A 22,586-nucleotide genomic window follows, 5' to 3' on the forward strand; every position below is an offset into this window, starting at 1 on the left:
TTTTTGCTTTCATTTTTTTTCTTTGAAAGCATTGCAGCCTTTTTTAAATCAACCTTTCCTAAAAAAAAAAACCAAAAAAAACAACCCAACCTTGTTAATTGATTATATGCCTTTTTATTTTTAAGGATAGAGAGGATTCTAAATTATGAAATTATGTTGAACAAGATTCATTTCTTATATAACATGAACGTGGCAACCCAAAGGGAGAAGTGGGAAAATCCCATGGTAGAGAAATAGTCAAATCGAAAGCCCTTCCTAATTCTAAGAATGTTACGCACCCATAAAAAAAAAAAAAACAAACAAGGAAGAAGCAGCAGCCAAACGGACTGCAATTCCAGATTTTCCAGTTGGCCCATGGGAATAGCTTTCTATGAGCAGCAAGGCAGATGTGTTTCATTTGATGCCCCTACGATACTATCTTGGGAGCACTTTTTTTTCTTTACTCTGTATTTAACCTTAAAGAGTTAATTACCAAATGATGGATTAAGGAACATATACTTATGTGACTTTGCTTCCATTTTCTCTTCTGTTTCTCCCCCAAATTCAATATATATATATGTATGTATGTATAAATGTATAAATCTTCTCTGATTTTCTCTTAATAGTTAACAGACCTGACTCTGAACAGAACCTTCACAAGCCAGACTTTTTTTTAAAAAAAAAAAAAATACAAGCATTACAACAATGAGCCATAATCCTCATAACTTTCTTCTAAGCTTCCCGGAGCTATAAAGGCATTTCTTACCTTAGTAAGCTTTATTACAATGATGAAAAGTTACACTGTAAGACTTCTGGAGTCGTCGTAAGTATTGCTAATAAAGGGCATGATGAGACATGTACCCCACCTTACTTAACACTAGGTCATCTCGCTCCTTTTTGATGTTGTGGAAGTCCCTCAAAATCCGGTTATGCCATGGGAACCAGAGACTTATTTAGATGACTCCACTACTGAGTTTGGATGTATTGTCTCTGTGCTTGGGGTTTGCATATATTTTAGTTTTAATTAATCTCTCTTTTTTGATGTTGATTTTTATATTTTTAAATACCTATTTTTAGATATGTATTGTTTTTACCAATTATTGTCTGAGTCATTTTTTGTGAGATGGGTGGCTATGTAAATTTGATTAAATAAGCCAAAATTCAAAGAACTAAGGTCAGAACCTTGCACTGTGCTTTCCAAGATACCCATAAAGCTTACAACAGTAGTAGATAATCTTGATACCTTCCAGATACATTGGAATTCAACTTCTATCAATCCTACTCAGCACACTCTATTAAGAGATTGTTGAAGTATAATCTAAAACATCTGGAAGATAAAAGGTCTGAGAATACTTTTTTTTCCATATAAGAGTATTAATCTGAAACCCCGAGATTTATAAACAGAACAAATATTTGTAGATTTAATTACCGTATATGCCGCGTATTAGGCGACCCGGCGTATAAGACGACCCCCGTCTTTATATCCGGGCCGCATTCCTAGAATGTCGTCTTATACGCCGGAAACTACCAGTATTTCCGGCGTATAAGACAACCGTCTTTGGCGCCGATTTCAGCGCTCGCGGAAGTTGTCTTATACGCCGGCATTTACGGTAGATGATAACCACTGTAAAAATGTATTTCCTGTAGTGATCAGGATGCAAAAAGGACTCTATCTTCCTTGCCTACACCTGGACACAAGACAAAGGGTGGAATTCACAACTGACTTGTTCCTAAAGTTTCCTTATCCATGGTTTATAAAAGGAGCCCCATATCTTACACAACACTAAGCAAATTGTGCAGATTTAAGAAAACAGCTCTAAATGGAAATATCTTAAGCTTGAAATAGCTGTTCAGACCTTTTGGAAGGATTGTGAATACTTCTGGTAAAGTGAAACAACTATTTCCAGGTTGCGATAGAATACTTCAAAAAAGTTTCCAAACTCTAGTTAAAAATCAAAGGATATAATTTAGCATGACTGTGAATTCAGTCTACATATAAAATCCTTCTCCAAAATTATTTGGTTAAGAGCCACTGATGATGGTGTAGTGATGTATGATGGTTTAGTGATATTTCTAATGGATGTTAAGACGTTTTAATATTTGCTTTTTAACTTTTCTTATGCCCAAAATAGGTGGAACAAACATGTAAAATGCTTATTTCACTTTTTTAAAAAACAAAAGATAGTGGAGAGTTGTCAGCTGTTGATACGTTCTAGCAGCGAAACAGGAGGCTCAGGAACCATATCTGGCATAGAGGCTGTGCATCCTGCTGCAAGCTAAAGTCATGCCGGCAGAAGCACTAAGTATGCCTAAAATCCTATGACACTAAAAGAACAAGCTTCATTAAGTTAATTAAGATTTCATAAAAAGAAATGGCATGAAGCTACTGATTAGGTATTTCACACTTACTGCAAATTACCGAACTAAAAAAAAAAACTTACAGCCATTACTGGATTTTCAATGATCCGTTGGGAGGCACTGAACTCATTCCATGATGCTGTGCAAATGGCTGACACCATCAGATGAAATTCATGTGTCCCACTGGTCAAACCCCCCCCCCCCAAATCACTGACAGGTATCTATTACAAAATCAAGCATGCACACTAAAAAAAAAAAAATCAGGAAATGTATACCAATGGTGTATTTATTCACTTGCCCCCAGTGAACAGGGAAGATTTGGTTAACAGGTGAGCTTCCCCCTCTCGCACAAAACACTCAGCTCAGTGTACACATTAGACTAAACACAGGGGAAGAGAGGAAGAGCACGTAGTAGTGCGTGTCGGTTTTGTCACATGGCAAAGAGAATGAGGAATGCTACCATCAAGCAGAAGAGCCCCATGGCTTCGGAGAGCGCAAAACCCAGGATGGCATAGGAGAAGAGCTGCTGCTTCAGGGAGGGGTTTCTGTGAAGGAATTAAAGAAAGAGATATATATGCCGATCAGAGAACAGAGTACCAACGTCTATTAAGGGCAAGTCTGACGTTACATCGTTCCTGGCCATGTCAGGCATATTACGAGAAGCAAAACAAAAAACAAAAAACCTAGCCGCACAGAGAGCCTTTAGCCAGATTTGCAATTAAATCTGCAAAATTTATTAGACTATAAAGATTTTATTAGGGTTTGTTCTGCACCAGGTCCTTTTAGCACTGATTTTCTGCAGTCAATTGCAAGCAGAGTTAAAACTAAGGCTCCGAGAGACACTTAAGATGCTACTACTGCATATCAATAAATAGTGGCCAAGAGCTTTCAGAGTTTATTTCTTTCTGGAAAATGTCCCTGCAATGTTAATTAGAAGCTTCCCTTTGCACCTTTGTCCATCACTGTTTTTATTCTGCATAGCTACGGCATCACTGATGAAGAGCCTTTTCCTCAGTAGTGCAAAAAAGAAGAGGAAATGGATACTTCATTTTAAAAATGAATGGGAGTGTTATTTGCGAGGGATACTTTTTTTTTAAAAAAAAATGGGAAAATAATGTTACTAGACATATATCCTCGGTGAGAAGAACTGAATAATTAAGGACAATCATCAGTCATGCCACAGCTCTACTGAACTACAGAACCTGGGAGGAGGAAACATCTAATTACAGGTAGCCCTCAATGTACAACCTCAATTGAGACCACAATTTCTATTGCCAATCAAGGCGGTTAAGTGAGTCATTCCCTCTTTTACCATCCTTCTTGGTCACTATTGTTAAATGAATCATCATCAATCATTAAGTGACTCACATGGTCATGACACAAATAACAGTTTCTCCGACGGACTTTGCTTTTTTGAAACTGACTGGGAAGGTCACAAATGGCAGTCACATGTCTCTGGGACCCTGCAATCCCCATAAACACATGCCTATTGCCAAGTGCTTACATTTTGATCATGTGACCGTGGGGGAATGCTGCAAAGTCACTTTTTTTCAGCGCTGTAACTTTGAACAGTTGTTAAACAAATGTTAAGTCGGAGGCACTAAAAGCCTGGAAAAATCCCGTAATTCCCTGCCATTGCATAATGACACTACAAATGGGACACAGGTAAAACTCCCCCATACCTGGCATAGCCAATGATGAGACTGCCAAACACGGTTCCAATGCCAGCACCAGAGCCAGCTACACCCACAGTCGCAGCACCAGCGCCAATAAACTTGGCGGCAGTATCAATGTCCCTGGACACTGCGCTTGTTTGGAACTGCCGATGCAGCAGCGTCAAGACTTCATGCTGAGCACCTGAAAGGCAGCAGGGCTAGGAACAAATAAGAAATAGGGGGAGTAAAAGGTGAAGTTCTGAAACTGGAAGTAACTAAATACTAGACTGTGTGAAAATGGACAGATTTACTTTGAGGTTGAAAGAAAAAGCAGAAACGGAATATTTTCCAAGTTGGGACCTACTTTATCAATGGTTAGAGGAAAAGATTTAGGGATTAGGAATTTAATTTGTATTAGTGAATAAGATACTCAGACAACACGTTTTGTTGAATGATTACCATTGAACTCTGTTAAAAAATAATAAAATGTTATAAAAAAAATAGGGGGACTAAAAGGTAAAGTTCTGAAACTGGAGGTAACTAAAGAGCACTGCCTGCAGCCATTAACCAATCCTGGCTGTTGAGGTTTGTTATCTTTTCAGCCAGGTTATACTGTATTTCCAAGTAAACCAGAGTTCAATTTAAAATCAATTTCTAGTTTGGCTTGATAGTGGCTATAAACTTTGGCAGGGGACAACTACCTCAGTCTGAGCCATTGTAATTACAAAGAACAGGTAGGCAATCTGTTTCATCAGCTCCAGGCAATTGGATGCTGTTCTTAGCATACAAGCCACATGGAGAGTATCAGATCACCCAAACCTGGGATAGAGAATCACATGACAACAAGACCCGGATTCAAATGCCTCTGTGACTGTGAAGCACACTGCAGTTAACTGTTGATCCTCATCTAGGAACCAGCCTAGAATTATATGTCCTCTTTACAAGAGTGGGGTTAAAGCAATACATGAATGAGGAACTGATGGAGGTAACTTCTCAAAGCTTATTACCAGTTCCAAAGTCTGAACTAAATGAACTGGCCTGAACTTCTCCCTGTGGTGAGGAGGAATAGCTGGAAGTACTCCAAATAAGCTCCAAAGGTAGTAGATTCAAACTTTGACAAATTCAATAATGATCTGCAAACCTAATTATATTATACAGAGATAGTCTTGCAGCATCCTGAGGCCCTCTAGTGACTTGTTGCAGTTTTTTTTCTCTTTTACATGATATCTATTTGGAAATGAATACTGTTTTATTGCTGCTGCTTGTATAATCTAAAAAAATCTAGCAGGGCCAATTCAATAGAGGAAGAATCCCATTTCAAGAAACTCAGATATGAACGAATAGAGGAAAATTTATATCTGTTGCATCAATAAAACCTAAAGCAATCAGTCCAGAGAGTGGGCAGAGACTGAATTCAGGGCAATCAAATTCTGAAGTACCAATCAGGAGCAGGAAAATTCCCCTCAGTAGGCTATATAAAAGAGGACAAAATAATGCTATTTTGCCTCTCACCTTGGAAGGAGACAGGGTCTTTTTCCAGGCTTACTTTAACCTGTTAAGAAAACCCTCCAACCTGGCGAATGACTAGAGAATCAGAATAAAGTAGCCATAGCCAATGGTAAACTAGACATAGATTAATGTGTTTTTGTTGAATTATTTCCTGGATCAATCTGAGTTATGTTTTTATATCCTAGGTCCAATTTTGTTCTACCTGTATTGTAGGGATGTGTATTCCTGCCTGTAAGAAAATCCTATGAGTTAAAGCCTGTGGGAATTGCACTCTTCTCTTTTTCTCCCGTTGTCTTTCAGTCGCATTTATTCCCATATCTTAATCTGTATTATAAAAGCCTTATCAGGTTCTTCTAGAACCAGTATTCCCATTTTGACACCTAATGCTCCAATACAACTCTTCACTGATAGTAGCGATGTGCAGTACTGAATCATCTCAGGGCAGAATGTTCTGAAGAATTCCGGAATATTCTCACTGATACCAATCTGACTATTTTAGGGGTGATCTGAAAGCTTTCAGTATTGATTGGAATAGCTGCATTGGACTGGTTGAATTGAACAATTGCTTTCGCACATCCCTGGTTAAAACTATAGCAAGTTTTTGCCTGCAGAAGCTTGATAGGACAAAGAAGCAAGGCTGAGAAGATTCAAAATCTTTCTCTCTCTTGGATATCCTAACTTACCTTCTCTGTCCTGATCTGAGGTCTGTTCAGCACAGAAGCAGAGAGAGGTCTGCACAAAACCGTAGAACTGTTCCTCACCTGCAGAAAGAAAGAAAGAAAAAAAACACATCACAGGAGAGAACAGAAACAAAACTTCCACTGGTAAAACAAGCTTCCTCGCCAAGCACATTCTAATATTAAAGGCAAAATCTTAACAATTAAAAGGAACAACATAATATGTTGTGTAAATCCAAATATTTTTATTTGTAAACCATAGTTTATGGCTCTGTATTATATGCAAATCAAAACATTAAGACTTGTTCAAACTACAATCAAAATAAAAAAAATTAAATACAATGTATGAACGCTGATTTGAATATGTCCACAACAGCCACCAAGCATAGTTATGGTGAACTTTTAGAAGGGAAAGGTATGGAGGCAGTAAAAGAGAAAACATCCTGTTAATTTCTTAAACCCAGATTGGAGGAGGAAGAATCCAAATTAAAACATCTCTGGAAGATAGTTTCCCCATTGCATGACATCAGTACTAATTTTTTTTATCATTGTAGCATTTTATAAAGTGGGTTTTGATGATCACCAGAAGCCTTGTCAGGTTAATCTTACCTTTCTACTACTTTCTTTGGCAAAATGTGGCAATCTCAAGAACAGGATTAACCAACCTTGGCTGGCTGGAGAATTCTGGGAGTTGAAGTCCATAAGTCTTAAAGTTGTGGACTTCAACTCCCAGAATTCCCCAGCCAGCCAAGGTTGGACAACCCTGCTCTAGATCTAAGGAACTTTGATTTCAGAAAAGCATTTCATGCACCACCAACCCTCCACGGCATTCTGATCAACAACTTAAATAAATATGGGTTGGTGGGATGGCTAATATTCTAGAAGGCGGAACTGAATTTGAAAGAATCTTGGTATGTTAGAGAAAGAGAATGAAAAATTGCAACATAAAATTTAACCACAACAAATGCAAAGTTTTTTTCATATGACAGATCAAATACAGAGGTATAGAATGGGCACTAGCTGGCTTAATAAAGCTACTTACAAAAATGGTCTGGGACTAGTAATTGATTGCAAACTGAATTTATGGGGGCAATGTGACGGGGCTGCAAAAGGGTCCAGGTTGCATACACTCCCAAATCATGAGAAATAATCATTTAACTTTGCTGTGCACTGGTCAAATATCACCCTGAATGTTGCATCCATTTCTGGCCATCACATTTTAAAAACCATTTAGACAGACAGACCTTTATTGTCATTTTTTACTGTGGGCACAATGGCACATATTAAAAATGAAATTTAGTTGCTTGCTCTCAAAGTGTACACATACATAACACACATTTAAACATACTATATACAACATATGTATAGACCTACACCCTTACCTATAAGTAACATATAAATATTAATCACTGTCCATTTAGAATATATAATGGAAGGAGGAGGCTTTAAGAGTTCACAAGGTTAATACTGGATGGAACAAAACTGTGACTGAATCTGAATGTTTTGCTTCAGACACCATGGAGCCTCTTCTCAGAAAGTAATAAGGAAAACAGGTCGCAAAGAGGATTGTCCCAGACAATCTTACAGACTCTGTTCAAGCAATGCTTATATGCTATGTCCTGGATGGAAAGGAGGGAACTGCCAATAATCTTTTTCAGCCATCCTCACCATTCTGTGCACCGCCTTCCTGTCTGAAGCAGGGATGCTTCTAAACCAGACTGTGATGCAATATGACAGGATGCTCTCGATCGTCCCTCTGTAGAAGGTGGTAAGGATAGGGGAAGGAAGATTTCATGTGATGCAGAAAATGCAGGCGCTGTTGTGCCCGCTTCACCAGTGTCTCGCTGTTGAGCAACCAAGCCAGCCTACTTGTTAACTGCACACCCAGGAATTTGATGCTGGTAACTATCTTCACAGGTGAATCATGAATGCACAGAGGAGTGTGGCTGTGCCTGCCTTTCTGAAATCAACAATGATCTCTTTGGTTTTTCCAATATTTAACATTAGGCTGTTTTCCTTAACCAATTCACCAAACCCTTAACCTTCTTGCGGTAAGCACCCTCATTGTCATCATGAATAAGGCCCACTACTGTTGTATTATCTGCGAACTTCACAATATGGTTGGTGGCAAACCTAGCACAATAGTCATGGGTCAACAGGGTGAGCAGCAGCGGACTTAAGATGCAGCCCTGAGGAGAACCTGTGCTCAAGAAAATAGTGTTAGAAATATTTGTTCCAGCTCGCACATATTGGGGCCTGTTAGTAAGAAAATCAAGAATCCAGTTGCACAAAGGAGTGTTTAAGCCTAAAAGGCCCAGTTTGTCTACTAGATGCTGGGGAATGATTGTGTTAAAGGCCGAACTGAAGTTGACAAACAACAAACACACAAGAATATTTATTTCCTCTAAGTGCTTCAAGCTCAGATGGAGAATAGAAGAAATAGAGCAATTTAATCGGTAAGCAAACTGAAGCGGGTGAAATGATGGCGGGAGGCTAGATACAATAATGTCCTTTATCAGTTTCTCAAAGCATTTCATAATGATGGATGTCAATGCAACCCGACAGTAATCATTGAGGCCTGACAAAATGATGGCCGTCTTAAAACACAATGGGACCACTGCCTGCTGCAATGAGAGATTGAAAATATCTGTGAGAACACAAACCAGCTCATCTGCGCATTCCCTAAGAACACGCCCAAGGATATTATCTGGGCCTGCTGCTTTCCGAATGTTAACTTTCTGCAGTGTTTTCCAGACAGAGGTGACATCAAAGCTAAGCAGTTGCTCATCAGGATGGAACACATTTAGACAACTGGAATCAATTTGGTTGATTGACTGATTCCAGAAGATCAACAAGGATGATCAGGTGATTAGAAACTAAATCTTAGGAACAGACCGAATGGACTGGGAATGTTTAGAGTTAAAGGAGAGAAGATTGTGTGATGATTTAAAGTGTTCATCCAATACCTGAAATGATGTCACATAGAGCTTCGAAATCCAAGATCTGATCTCTATTATCCCAGACAGCAGGACCCAGAATAATGGCTCTAATTTACAGGAAGGTAGATTCCAAAGGAATGTTAGCAAGTTTACAATAATGATAGCTTGACAATAGAAGTAGCTGGACCTAGTAAGGAGGCGAATTCCATTTGCTGAAACCATTCAAGCAGGATTTAGATGGTCATCTATTCTGCAGGTATTAACTCAGATTGTGCTCACACTGTGAGGTTGGATCAATGGCCTAAAAGGCCCCTTCCAACTCTCTTATTCTACGATCTCCAAAGATGCAAGTTCCTTATATATTCCAATTTTTTCATGGGGATGGTGCTTTCAGTATTTTTTAATAATTTATCTTAGATACGTACTTTATTGAGTCCCAGGATAGCAACTGTTTCATATTTTAAATAAGGAGCACTGATTTAAAAGGTGGCAATGTGGTACGTATTAATGCATTTGAAAAAAAAAAAATTCAACAGTTTAGAGCGAGTCATACAATATTTGCAACTTACAAAGTCATGAAAATAAAATGAGCTAAGTTTGTGTTTTTAGTTTGCGCAATGTATTTTGTCAGATATAAGCAATGGAAAATATTGTCCGGATGGACCCTTCTGGGATTTGGAATTTTACTGTTATTCTCACCAGCAAGTATTAAGGAAAATGTGTAAATTAAATTCCACATTTTCATTGACTGTTGTAATCTGAAGAACCAGCAGCAATTAGAATCTGCGAATTAGGCTTCATTTTTATGCTACTTGAGCCATTAACGGGGGGGGGGGGGAATCAAGCACTGGTTGGGCCACTTGGGAAGAACAACCCCCTTCTTATAGTCAATTCATGTTGAACTTTCTCAATATTATCATAATTTAACCTGGGAGAAGGCATGGAGTATACCCCAAATTAGAAATGGCATATATTTGAAGGATCCTTTAATAAAAATAATTATTAATCAAAAAAGCATAAATAAGATTCTCAAGCTGAATTCTTCATTTAGTACTAGACATAGACTACCTAAACTGTACAGGTTGGGCTGCTCCATCTTTTAGACCATGCCTGTTCAAACCACAGAGTGTGTGAAGTGTTCTTCTCTTATCCCACCTATTAGTGCAGTAATCCATCAACTCAATGTACACCCTACAGCACAATCTTGGGAGGCTGCAGGGCTGAACGCAGCCCTGTGCCCATTCCTGGCCTATGATAAGTTGGGAATAGCCACCATAATTCCAGCATCAAAGGTAGAACACGTTTTCAGATAAAGTTAACAAAAGATCAAAACTGGAAGGAAGAAGATATTTGTAAACTCCTGTTAATTCAGAAAGGTGGAGAATTTTTTCTTTTAACTACCTGTAGTAATTCACCTACAGTATTGGGAAAAGATAAACAAAACATAGTCCAGAGTAAAAAAGTCCACTCTTAAAGCAGGAATATAATCTGCTGCTCACATCTATTTTGCCTACTCTTGATCAGGAAGTGCAACTTTCAGCAGAGAAAAAATACAACCAAACTGCTCAAACAACTTTATTCTGTTTTTTGTAATGATATAGGAAAGAATGTGACATGATCACAGCAATAAAAAGCCAAGGTTTCTCAGGAGGAAACCCAAAAGCATATAGCGTACATGATCAGCTATGTAACTTTTTTATTTAAAAAGTGCTGTTGTGTGTATTCAGATGTTGGCAGAAAGTTTTAGACTCATGGAAAAACAGGGAAAGAAGAATGGGTTTCTAGGGAAAAAAGACAGGAACACTAAAATATGCATGATCCCCTTGTCATAAACCACCTCTTTAACCCACTCCAATTTATAGCTCTACAGCAAGAGCTGCTAAGACACTTTTTTTTTTAATTGAATTTTTTTCAAAAATTTTTACAAATAAACATCCACCCCCCCCTCCCAAACCACCCCCCTCCCCCCGACTTCCCAGAACTGAATATAGGATTATTTAACAAATTTTAAAAAATAACGTATACAATTTATAAGATAATTAATAATAATAAAAATCATAATAATAATATATATATAATAATAATATACGTAACATAAACTTTAAAGTAAATAATATATATTAAAAAAAAAAAAGAAAAGAGGAAGAAAAAAGGGAAAGAGAAAAGAGAGACAGAAAGAAAAAAGAAAGAGGTAGGCGAAAAATAAAACATATATAGAAAAGTATATAAATAATAATAACCGGATTTTTTATTTTTTACTGGTATTTTTATGAAGAAAGGAAGATAAATTAAAATGGCTTCAAAACGACAACCAGCTACTACAGCTCCTAAGGTAATCTCTTCTCCTGCTACTTCTACTGGGCAACAACAACTTAAAATAATACCCTCAGTGCAGCAACCTAAAACTACTCCACCTTCACCTCCCCCATCTGGTACATCAGCACAAGACATTAAAGAAATAATGGTAAATGCTGTGTCACAGTTTAGGGAGGAAATGAAGCAACTGTTGGAACAGAATAAATCTGAAAGTAAGGAAGAAATGAAGCAAGAGATGAAGGAACTTTTAGAACAGAATAATACTATTTTGAGGGATGATATACTTTTAGCTTTATCTGGAGTGGCCTCAGTGGTTGTGAAGCTGGACTCTAGAGTGGAGGAAATTGAAGAAACAGTAGAACTTTTGGATTATAAATTCCAAGATATGGAGAAAAAAGTGGAAGCTTCACAAGATGATATTCTTATGTTCCAGTATAGACAGATGGAATATGCTTTGAGAATAAGAGGCCTGAAAGAAGATAAAACCCAAGACTTGATGGAAATGGTGATTAATGACTTGGCTGTTATTTTGAACATAGATAAAGATGAGTTACGTGGGGAAGTGGAAAGAATTTATAGAGTTAATTCTTGGATTGCAAAACAGAAGAATCTGCCTAGAGATGTGGTGATATATTTTGCTAAGAAGTCTTTGCGAAACCAGATTCTGCAAATTTTCTACAACAAAAGATTCCAGATTGCTGCCCAAGATATTATTATATTAAAGGAAATTCCACCTAAAATTTTAAGAAGCAGAAAAGATTTTGCTTTTTTAGCAAATGAACTTAAAGCAAGACTGATGCCATTTAGATGGGAGATTCCGATGGGTATTGTCCTGAGCCATGCGGGGACACGTTACAGACTTAATACAGTTGCTAAAGCTAAGGATTTTTACAAAACGGTCCTGGGTGCAGGCTCACCTCTGCCCATGATGCACAAAGTCTTGAGTGATAAAGAGATGGAACAGAAACCTGAAGGTACAGGTGTGATGACTGCTGGACAGGTGGTATGGATGTCCCAAGCAGAGGTTAAAGAACAGAGAATGACCCGTGCAGCACATAAACGCAAAGAAAAAGAACAACAGAAAAAAGAAAAAGAAATTAAAGAATCTACTCAGCAAATTGTCTCAATGCCGGTGGGAGGAGCAAGACCCAAAAGCTCTGCAACATACTCTTCAGTAGCAGAATTTGAGGGGATCTTCTCCAGGCTCAAGGCCAAGGGAGATGGCAAAGCTCCTGACCTGGAATGTTAATGGATTAAATATTCCTCAAAAGAGAAAAAAAATCTACCATTATTTAAAGCAACACAACAATGATATTATCTGTTTGCAAGAAACTCATATTACATCTAAAGATCAAAAATACTTAAACAATCCTCGTTTGGGATCTCATTTTGTATCTCCCGCCCCTGGGAAAAAAGGGGGTGTGGTAATCTATGTTAAGAAGAATTTATCTGCTATCCTGTTAGAATCAGATCCTCATGGAAGATATCTTATGCTTGAACTTGGTTTATATGGCAAGAAAATTCTTATTGTGGGGCTGTATGCACCAAACCAGCAACAGGAGCAATTCTACAGGTTGCTATATCAGAAAATAACCTTGTTGGACTATAGATCTGTGATTTTAATGGGAGACTGGAATGGTGTCTTAGATATACAAAAGGACAAAAAAGGCTCTTCTACTTTTTTTAAACAGGCTAAGCTACCTAAAGCCTTCTTTGACATGAAAGAAGATTGGGAATTGAGAGACTATTGGCGTGAACGTAACCAAGAAGAAAGGGACTTTACCTTCTTCTCAGATAGACACCAATCTTTCTCAAGAATTGATTTTTTTTTGATCACAACAGATTTATACAACAGGGTGAAGAATGTAAAAATTTTTCCTAGGACATTGTCTGATCATAGTCCAGTTTGGATGGAACTGTTTGCTGAGAAAGAAGACAGGAGATCCTGGAGGGTGAATGAGAATTTATTTAAACAAGAAAAAAATGTCCACAAACTAAAGGAATGTTTAAAGGAATATTTTGCTTTAAATATGAATAAGGGAACATCAATGTCAATGGTGTGGGATGCAAGTAAAGCTTTTATGCGTGGTATTTTGATAAAAATGAATAACTTGCATAGACAGAAACAGATTCAGAAACGTAAAGATTTAGAAGAGGAGATTAAATTAAAAGAGAAACTCCTAATTTCAAATCCTTTAGATGAAAAGGTGAAAGGAGCTATAAAACTGTTAAAAACACAATTTAACATGTTGATGGCTGATCAAGCTGCAACCAATTTACTATTTATGAAACAAAATACATTTTGTAATGCTAATAAACCAGGGAGATGGTTGGCTTATCAGTTAAGAAAGAAACAGAAACAGAGGAATATAGATAAAATAAATTATAATGGTAAATTGGTTTATCAGAAAGAATTGATTAAGAAATCTTTTTTAGAATACTACCAAAAATTATACAAGAGTACTAATATTCAAACTACAGATATAAACAATTATTTAGGTAAAGTTAATTTTCCTAAATTAACAGAAGATCAGGAAAAAGAGATTAATGGTTTAATTACTAAGGAAGAAATTGTTACAGCTATTAAACAATTGAAATTGGGCAAAGCGCCGGGTACGGATGGGTTGACATCTATTTATTATAAAACTCTAGTAGAAGAGATGACTCAACCGTTGTGTGAATTGTTTAATAACTTATTACAGGGGTTAGAGATCCCTCCATCTTGGCGTAATGCATTTATATCACTGATTCCAAAAGACAATCAAGATCTTACATTGCCTAAAAATTATAGGCCTATATCTCTTTTAAATGTGGATTATAAAATTTTTGCAAAAATTTTAGCTAATAGGTTTATGGGGATTTTGCAGCAGATTATACATAAGGATCAATCGGGTTTTATAACTGGAAGGTATATGAAAAATAATGTTAGACAAATCATTAATCTATTAGAGTATTTAGAAAAGAATAACCAAGTCTCTGCAGGCTTGATATTTTTGGATGCTGAAAAAGCCTTTGACCAAGTGAATTGGCAGTTTATGTTATGTTTAATTAAGGAGATGAATTTTGGACAAAATATATTACAAGTACTATCTAATATATATCAAAAACAGACTGCTCAACTTATTGTAAATGGGGGTTTGTCAGAGGCTTTTGTAATAGAAAAAGGTACAAGACAGGGATGCCCGTTATCCCCGTTATTGTTTGTTTTAACATTGGAAATATTGTTGATTAAAATTCGGGAGTCTCAAGAAATAAAAGGAATAGAAATTAATAAAAAAGAATATAAATTAAGAGCCTTTGCAGATGACTTGGTTGTTACTTTGTCTCAACCTACTTGTTCGGTGGTAAAATTATTACAATTGATCCAACAATATGGACGTGTTTCTGGTTTTAAAATTAATAATAATAAGACCAAAATATTAGCTAAAAATATGACTAATGGTGATAAACAGGTTTTAGTTAAGTTAACAGACTTTGAAATTGTTGATAAGGTAAAATATTTGGGGGTTACATTATCTGCTTCCAATGCAAAACTGTATAAAAATAATTATGAAAAGTTGTGGACGGAGATACAGAAGGATTTAAAAAATTGGAACAATTTACAGTTATCCCTTATGGGTAGAATTGCAGTTATTAAAATGAATGTCCTGCCAAAGTTTATTTTTCTGTTTCAAATGTTACCTATTTTAAAGAGTGATCGTAATTTAGATGAATGGCAAAAAGGTATTAATAAATTTGTTTGGGCAGGGAAAAAACCAAGGGTGAAACTTAAAATAATGCAAGATTTTCGTGAGAGAGGTGGACTCAAGGTACCAAATATGAAATTGTATTATGATGCTGTAGTACTAACATTGATCAGCGATTGGGTGAATTTAACAAATATAGAAATACTTCATTTGGAAGGTTGGGATTTACTTTTTGGATGGCATGCCTATTTAATATTTAATAAAAAAGTGGATTGGGTTTTTAAGTCTCATATTATAAGAATCTCTTTGCTTAGAGTGTGGAGGAAGTATTATAAATGTGATTTTAAAATACCATTATGGACTTCCGGTGGTTAAGGCGGTGGAGATGGCGGCTACTTTGTAGCCGTCCTCCTGAGACGGTGTTAGATCCGCGGAGCACAGCGCTCATCAGCTGGCCCGCGGCTCGCAATCCTCTTCCCGGGCGAAGGGAAGGGGTAGAGATCGCATGAATAGAGGTAGAACCTCTTAACCTTCCCTGGATTTTTATTTTAGGGGGGTAGAAAGAGTGCTCCCTCGGAGTTCATTGCCTTCTCCGCCTCTCAGCTGTCTTTGTTTCTTCGGAAACAAAGCGAAACGCCGCTACCATCTCCGTATTTAAAGTAACCGTGAGTAATTTTAAACCGGACAGAACTGTTTAAAGGACTTTATTTATAGTTTAGCTTTATTTTTATTTTTTTTTTTACTTTACTTAGTTTATTTAGTATGTGCTGATTTTTTTTTATTTTTTGAGTTTTCTTTTTTTTCTCGCCGGCGGAAAAGTGAGAGTGAAAGTAAAATGGCGTTTTGAAAGTTTTTCCTTTGAAAGACGGACTGGCTGAATTATTGCTTAATACTGTTTTCTTTTTTAAGTTTTTTTTTTTTTTATCTTCTGGGAGTTTTCTAAATTGATTCTATTTTATTCTATTTTATTTTATTTTTAATCTTTTGGATTTTTTATTTTTTACTGAGCTGCTAAGACACTTTATCATAAGAATAAGGAGTCAAAACTGAAAAAAATCTTCAGAAGCGTCTTCAGGACAAATTATACTATAAGCCCATGCTCAATTGCATAGTTGCAAGTTTTGTACGGTAGTTCATTGACTACATGTCAACATGGTCAATTGCTTTGAAAGCCTACACACTATTAAAAATACCCAAGTACACCTTAGTTACTCACCAGGGCGGAGGTAGAAATCAACTTTGCACAAGTGTACATATTCAAAGTTGTGGGGAACAACCACATTCAACAGCTGAAAAACAAATTAAATTCCAAGATATTAGGAGAACATATTCATGACTTCCATTATCTTTCACAAGTAGGAATCTACAGGTAGTCCTCACTTAGCAACCAAAATGGAGACTGGCAACTCCATCGCTAAGTGCTGTTGTTGCTAAGAAGAAAATCATGTGGCTGTGATGGGCTTATGCACTCACTTTTCTTTCAGTCGTTAAGCAAAACAACATGTGACCACAACTTATGATTTTATTTCCATCTTCTCTATTAACTCTGCTCGTCACAAGCCAGTGGCAAAGCACACAAATAGTCATAATGTGACTGTGGGACACTATGACAGCCGTAAATGCATGTTGTTGCAAAACAGTGGAATGGTGATCACATGACCATAGGATGCTACAATGGTCATAAATGCAAGACTGGTTGCAAGCTATTTTTTTTTAATATGGTCATATCTGAATTGTTGCTAAATAAAGCAGTTCATAAAGGCTACCTGTACTATATTTGGAAGATCTGTCAGGAATGATTTAGGCAGGACACCAATAATAAATGAAAAGATAATACAATGGAAAAAAACTCAAAAAACAGTACACAGTATGTTCTCTGTTGGATAAAGGGAACTAATTAGCACAAGCTGGGCTTCACAAATTTTAAACTGGCTGGTCAAACACTTCAGTATATTTTTTTTTCAGAAAGAGGTTCTCTAAAGTTTGCTTTTGTATGTTCAGATTAGATTTTGAATTTTATGTTATACCAAATTCTCAGGGATTCAGGACAGTGAATTTTATGACAGAGAACCAATGCAATTCCTTGCTAATTTCTAAAATTACACTGCTAGACTAATTTGATGCTTATTCTAGATATTAAACATTTACTAATGTAAGGTGGACCTAAAGTCACCACTAGAAGATATTCAGATGGAACGCTTTGAAACCACGGAAGGGTAGAGGGAGACTGTAAATGAAGGAGTAATTTTTAAAATGTCAGCTAACTTTACAGTTAATAAAATCTGGCACTTGATTTACCACAAATCAGTGTGACGTTCTGAATCCTGACTGTTTAATAGTAGCAAATATAAAGATTTCCATCTTACATTGCTTTTATGAATCAAGCTTGCGAACGTGGAATTTATGTATGTGTGGAAGGACTGTGTTTCATTCATTTGCCATACACCAAAAACACTCCTGGATCAGAATAAATTCTAGTTGATTAGTGACCAGGTTTAATTTGAAAAGTGAAAAAGATCCTGAAAGCATGGAATGCACTATCTTGTTATACCAAACACACCTGTCAGCAACTGGATTCTGTGATTTAGATTGTAGTCAAGTATGATATTTACATCACCAGAAGTGGCATTTGCATTCAGCTGTCTCATAACACATAGGACGGAATTATTTGTTATCCCTAGATTACTCCGAGCAGAGTCTCAGGACAAGAGGATCTAACAACTACTACAAGGAAAATATTCCATAGATGCACATTTGGCATTCATGATGTACCTGTGAGGATTATTCAGGGCATGGTGGTCTCAAATCAATATACAGTTTATATGGGCTGTATGAAATGAGTGCTTCCTTCCCCCCCTGAAAATATTTCTTTTTATGCACTGCTTTTTAATAAGCTCACCCAACAAGCTTGCTATTATACACAGCAGATGACCAGAACTAAAAATTAGATGTGTTTCAAATTATTTTCAAGGCAGCAGCCATGAGATTCAGAGAAGAAAAAGGATGTGCCCCAGAAAACACTCAATCTGCATGGCAGCAACTGGACTACAGATGCAGAATCTCTCTGCCACATCCTATGGGATATAAACTGTGGAGGAAGAACTGCCAGTCAGCCTTGATTTGCTCCTGTAGTAGCTAATAGCTTCAGCTACAAAAACCGGGTAAAGCGTTTCATTATTTGAGGATGAACAATATAGAGGGACAGAAGAAATCAAGATTTATTCATTCTTATAGGAAAAATAGCTGTATCATCGGTCACTAATACATACATTTATTGGAATAGCAATGATAACTTTCATAATTGAGTAATGTTTTATTCACAGTTTACAATCAAATACTAGTTGCCCTCCTGTGGATAAGCCTACTTTATAGCTGTCTTAGCATGATTCAGAATAGAGTAACCGTTGTGATCACATACATAATCCACAGTGATTCCTGCAGGGTTTATTATAAGGAACTGACAAAGAAAAATGCTTCATTACTTTCATTATGCACAGGACAAGCTGCTGTTAAAGGCAGTGAAAAAGCTTAGCGGAAAAGGGGAAATGATATATAAAAATAAAAAATAAAGATACTTGTCAGCAGCAAATACTTTTAAAAGACAACCAAATGAAAAGGATTTCCCCACACACTCTCATATGCGCTAGTTCAGAAAAAATGAAGAAGCTAATAGTTCTCCCATAATTTCTTAACCAAATTTTAATAAAATTCAAGGCCTTTCCTATCTTGAATATTTCAATACAGTACTTACCAGAGGACTTAAAGATGAGATACATTATCTTACTTGAAGAATCGTTCGGAAAATATTACTTAGAGCACAAAAAAAATCTTACTGTTGTCAAGATTTTTATAACCACTATGGATGTTTTCAAATGCAAATAGGAAAAGGGAGCCATTTCTTCATTTGTGTCTGGTAGAGCAAGGATTGAGCAAAAATTAAACTGAATCATCTAAAAGATATCTGGGTGATGATACATTATTTTGCCAATAAATCTTATGGTAGACAGATTGTTCAATAGTAACAACAAATGGAAATGAAGAAGCTTCTTGAATGAGAAGTGAAACATTTTCAAAGAAAAAAACAAGAAAATCTATTGCCTTTTGTAAAAGCTCCTTTGAGACAAACAGGCTGTAAATTCTAACCGGTTGTGGTGGTGTAAGTGGTTCGGGTACAGAACCAGGAGCAAGGAAAATCCAGGTTGTTATCCATCTTAAATCTCAGTTTACTGGAAAACTGCCACTCTATTTCGGCCCCACCTATCTCACTAGGTTTTTGTTGTGGGAAAAATGGCAGGAGAGAATACTAAGTGTATTGTCTTGATCTTCTAAATCAGGGGTGTCAAACTGCCGGCCCATGGGCCAGATGCGTCATGTGGAAGCTGCACCCATCCCATTCCCGCAATGGCAAAACTGTCCCGATAGTCGCGCGATGTCACGTGATGTCGTGAGTTTGACATGTCTGTTCTAAATGAAAGTGGGATATATATGTATAAATTACTAAAAAATAAGTCCTGGGCTTTGAATCTGGTAACTCAATGCCTCCTCAATGCCAAAGTGATGTGATCAAAATTCAGACGTTTGGCAACTGATTCATCTTTAGGATGGTTGCAGTGTCCCGGGCTCATGCGATGCCCTTTTGTGACCTTCTGAGAAGCCAAGTCAACAGGGAGGCCAGATTCACTTAACAACCTTGTTATTTTTTTTTTTAATTGAAAATTTTTAAAAGTTTTTACAAATAAGGAGAAAAAAAAAACAAAAAACAACCCTACCCAACCACCCCAACCCTCCCAGTCCATCCCCCCCACCTTCCCAGAGCTGAATATAGGCTTGATTAAAATTTCTAAAAATCTTAAAAAAAATTAAAAAAATATAAACCATTAATATATCTAAATACATTACCTAAGCTTATAAGATAATTAACAATAATATATATGTAAAAAAAAAACATAAATATTAAAAAAAGAGAAAAAAAATTACTTAAAAAGAAAGAGAATAAAAGATTAACAACCTTGTTATTAACATCTGCAGTGATTCATTTAACAAGTGTGGCAAGCAAGGTTGTAAAATGGGGGCAAAACTCACTTAACAAATGTCTCACTTAGCAACAGAAATCTGGGGCTCAGTTATGGTTGTAAGCCAAGGACTTACCTGTACCTCCTCACCCCTATCTCAGAACTTGGGCAGCGGGTAAAAATTTCTGCCTTTATTTATAGTTAGGCCAGCGGTTCTCAACCTATGGGTCGCAACCCCATTCGGGGTCGATTGACCATTTCTCGGGGGTCGCCAAACAAGGCGATCTGCCATTTTTCCCCCTCAGGGGGCGCCGCCGCGCATGCGCGCCACGCCGCACATGGGGCGGCACGTTTGTGAGATGGGGGTCGCCGTCACACAAACGTTGAGAACCACTGAGTTAGGCAGTCTCTTCGGGAAACAATAAAAGGAGGTTACATTGAAATTGGCAACGACCATAATCGAAGTCTATGGAGATTCTCAGTCATCCAAGTCATAGTTGCCCCAAAGGTGCTTTTTTTCCCCATGGGGCAACTGGACTTTCTTTGTTGTTCCTTGAAGACCTTTCGCTTCTCATCTAAGAAGCTTCTTCAGCTCTGACTGGAAAGAGCTGAAGAAGCTTCTTGCAGGAGGAGCGAAACATCTTCAAGGAAAAACAAAGAAAGTCCAGTTGCCTCGTGAAAAAAAAGCATCTTTGGGATGACCATTGCGAAGCTTTCTTTTTTTTAAATTGCCGCCGATCGGGCCTGCATCAGATCAAGCCGCTGCCCCCCCCCCATCAAGGCGGCAGAGAAGGGTTGAGAAACAATGTTAGCAGCAACCTTGAGGACTTGGCACGCCCTGCGAGCTACGGGCAGCCTGGGGCTGCTTCATCCTACGCATCGGCTTTGCGAGGCATCACCTGCAAGGACACTTGCGCCGTGTCAAGACCGCAATCCCGTAAGGGAATCGGACGAACGACGAACTCTGCGGATTCTATTGAGGCGGGGGGGGGGGAAGAGAAATAGTCTCAAATCGCAAAACCCCGCCTACACGCCAGCCAAGATCATTCCCAAGGGTGGCTCCGCCCACCGCAAGCCCCGCCCCTTGTCCCGCCGAGACGGTGCCTGTCCCGGTTGACCCCACTGTGCACCCCTTCAAGACCGAGCAGGAGTGGAGTGCAAAAAAAGAAGCGAAGCAAAAAGGGCGGCCGGGGTGAAGCAGGCGGGCGGGGCAGGGGAGAGGATTTCCCGGACACCACAAAGCCCAAGGCTCCGCGACCCTACCTGCTGCTCAGGAGAAGAGAGCGCGAAGGACCGCTTTCCGCGCGTGCGCTAGCGGAAGGACGACTGTAGGGCTTTAAGCCGCCCGGAAACGGTTTCTCGGCGAAAGGAGCGAGGTGGCTGGAGCGCCCATCACGCCAAGGGGAAAAATGCAAGTGGGGAAATGGCCTTGAGTATGTGACAGCGCCATCTGGCGGTTTCGGGGGTTGTACGGAAGGTTACCCTTCTAGTCGACCGGAAGCCGACTGTACAATTTTCGTGTCTCACCCTCTTCTTGCCGGAAAATGTGACAATTCGCTTTTCGAATCATTCAGGAGCATCGCGCCCCAACGGTGGCAACATTTGAAGATATTTGTATGGCCGTTGCAAGGGAGAAGGACTGCTAGTGACGCTTTCCTCTTTATTACAGCAGGTGTCGCTCTCGGGCGAACCAGCAACTTTTAAACTTGTTTTGCTGATGAATACATTCGCGAAGGTTATTCACCAAGATGACCGGTGGATAGAAGTGTGCTGTTAGCGGGATGACTTAAAAGTTAGGTTTCGTGTGGATCTACCTATCATAACTGCAAAACTCTGGATTACCATTAGATGGTAGGAAGAGAAACGATAAGGTCTTATTGCTGCCACCGAGTATCCATCTGGAATATTGTAACCGTATCGCAGCTCAGTCCTAAACCCTGTTCAATGCACCAAAGAACGTTCATTTTATGTCTTCTGAATATACTGCTTTTCTTTTTTTGTCACACCACTTTTAACTAATTAAAAACCCTTGTAAGATTGAGTGCAACTGAGTTGCCAAACATTGTCCAGGAATTTTCTTCACAGAAGAGATATTTAATTTAGATCTTCTAGGTTGAATGGAAGAGTGATTGTTGTGAGCTGCCCAGAATAATTGGGAGTTTTGTGAAGACAGGAATGCACAATGCCATCCTCTGCTCGCACTCAGCCCATCAGAAAAGTAACCCCTGCCTGTCATTTTCTGCCATACATTAAAAGTAGTGTTTGTGCAAATAAAAGGGGCGGAAAGTCTAAATCATCTGCTGTGTTTCATTAAATTGTAGCAAAAAATATCCCTCCTATTGGCCATGATTTGCTATGGCAGGAATATCCCCTCCCCTCCTGTCAGTGATCCTTGTCCTCCATAGCCATTTCATCCTGGACTGTTGGAGGACTGAAATCCTGGAGGAAGGAATGG

The 22,586-nt window shown here is 38.1% G+C and overlaps 1 protein-coding gene across 1 annotated transcript; it reads right to left on the bottom strand.

Moving 5' to 3' along the window:
* Positions 1-2,605: 2,605 nt before the first annotated feature.
* On the bottom strand, positions 2,606-21,478 carry ATP5MC2 (ATP synthase membrane subunit c locus 2). Its single transcript, XM_039347801.1, has 5 exons — positions 21,395-21,478; positions 16,336-16,408; positions 6,185-6,262; positions 4,020-4,210; positions 2,606-2,882 (listed from the first exon to the last, which is right to left on the bottom strand). Exons 2-5 carry the CDS (start codon positions 16,399-16,401, stop codon positions 2,768-2,770), a joined length of 450 nt encoding a protein of 149 aa, XP_039203735.1. The 5' UTR covers positions 16,402-16,408; positions 21,395-21,478; the 3' UTR covers positions 2,606-2,767.
* Positions 21,479-22,586: the final 1,108 nt, after the last annotated feature.

This window comes from Crotalus tigris, unplaced genomic scaffold (genome assembly GCF_016545835.1).
Source record: "Crotalus tigris isolate CLP2741 ecotype Arizona unplaced genomic scaffold, ASM1654583v1 scf7180000018101.4720394464:4744507, whole genome shotgun sequence".
Classification (NCBI taxonomy): domain Eukaryota; kingdom Metazoa; phylum Chordata; class Lepidosauria; order Squamata; family Viperidae; genus Crotalus; species Crotalus tigris.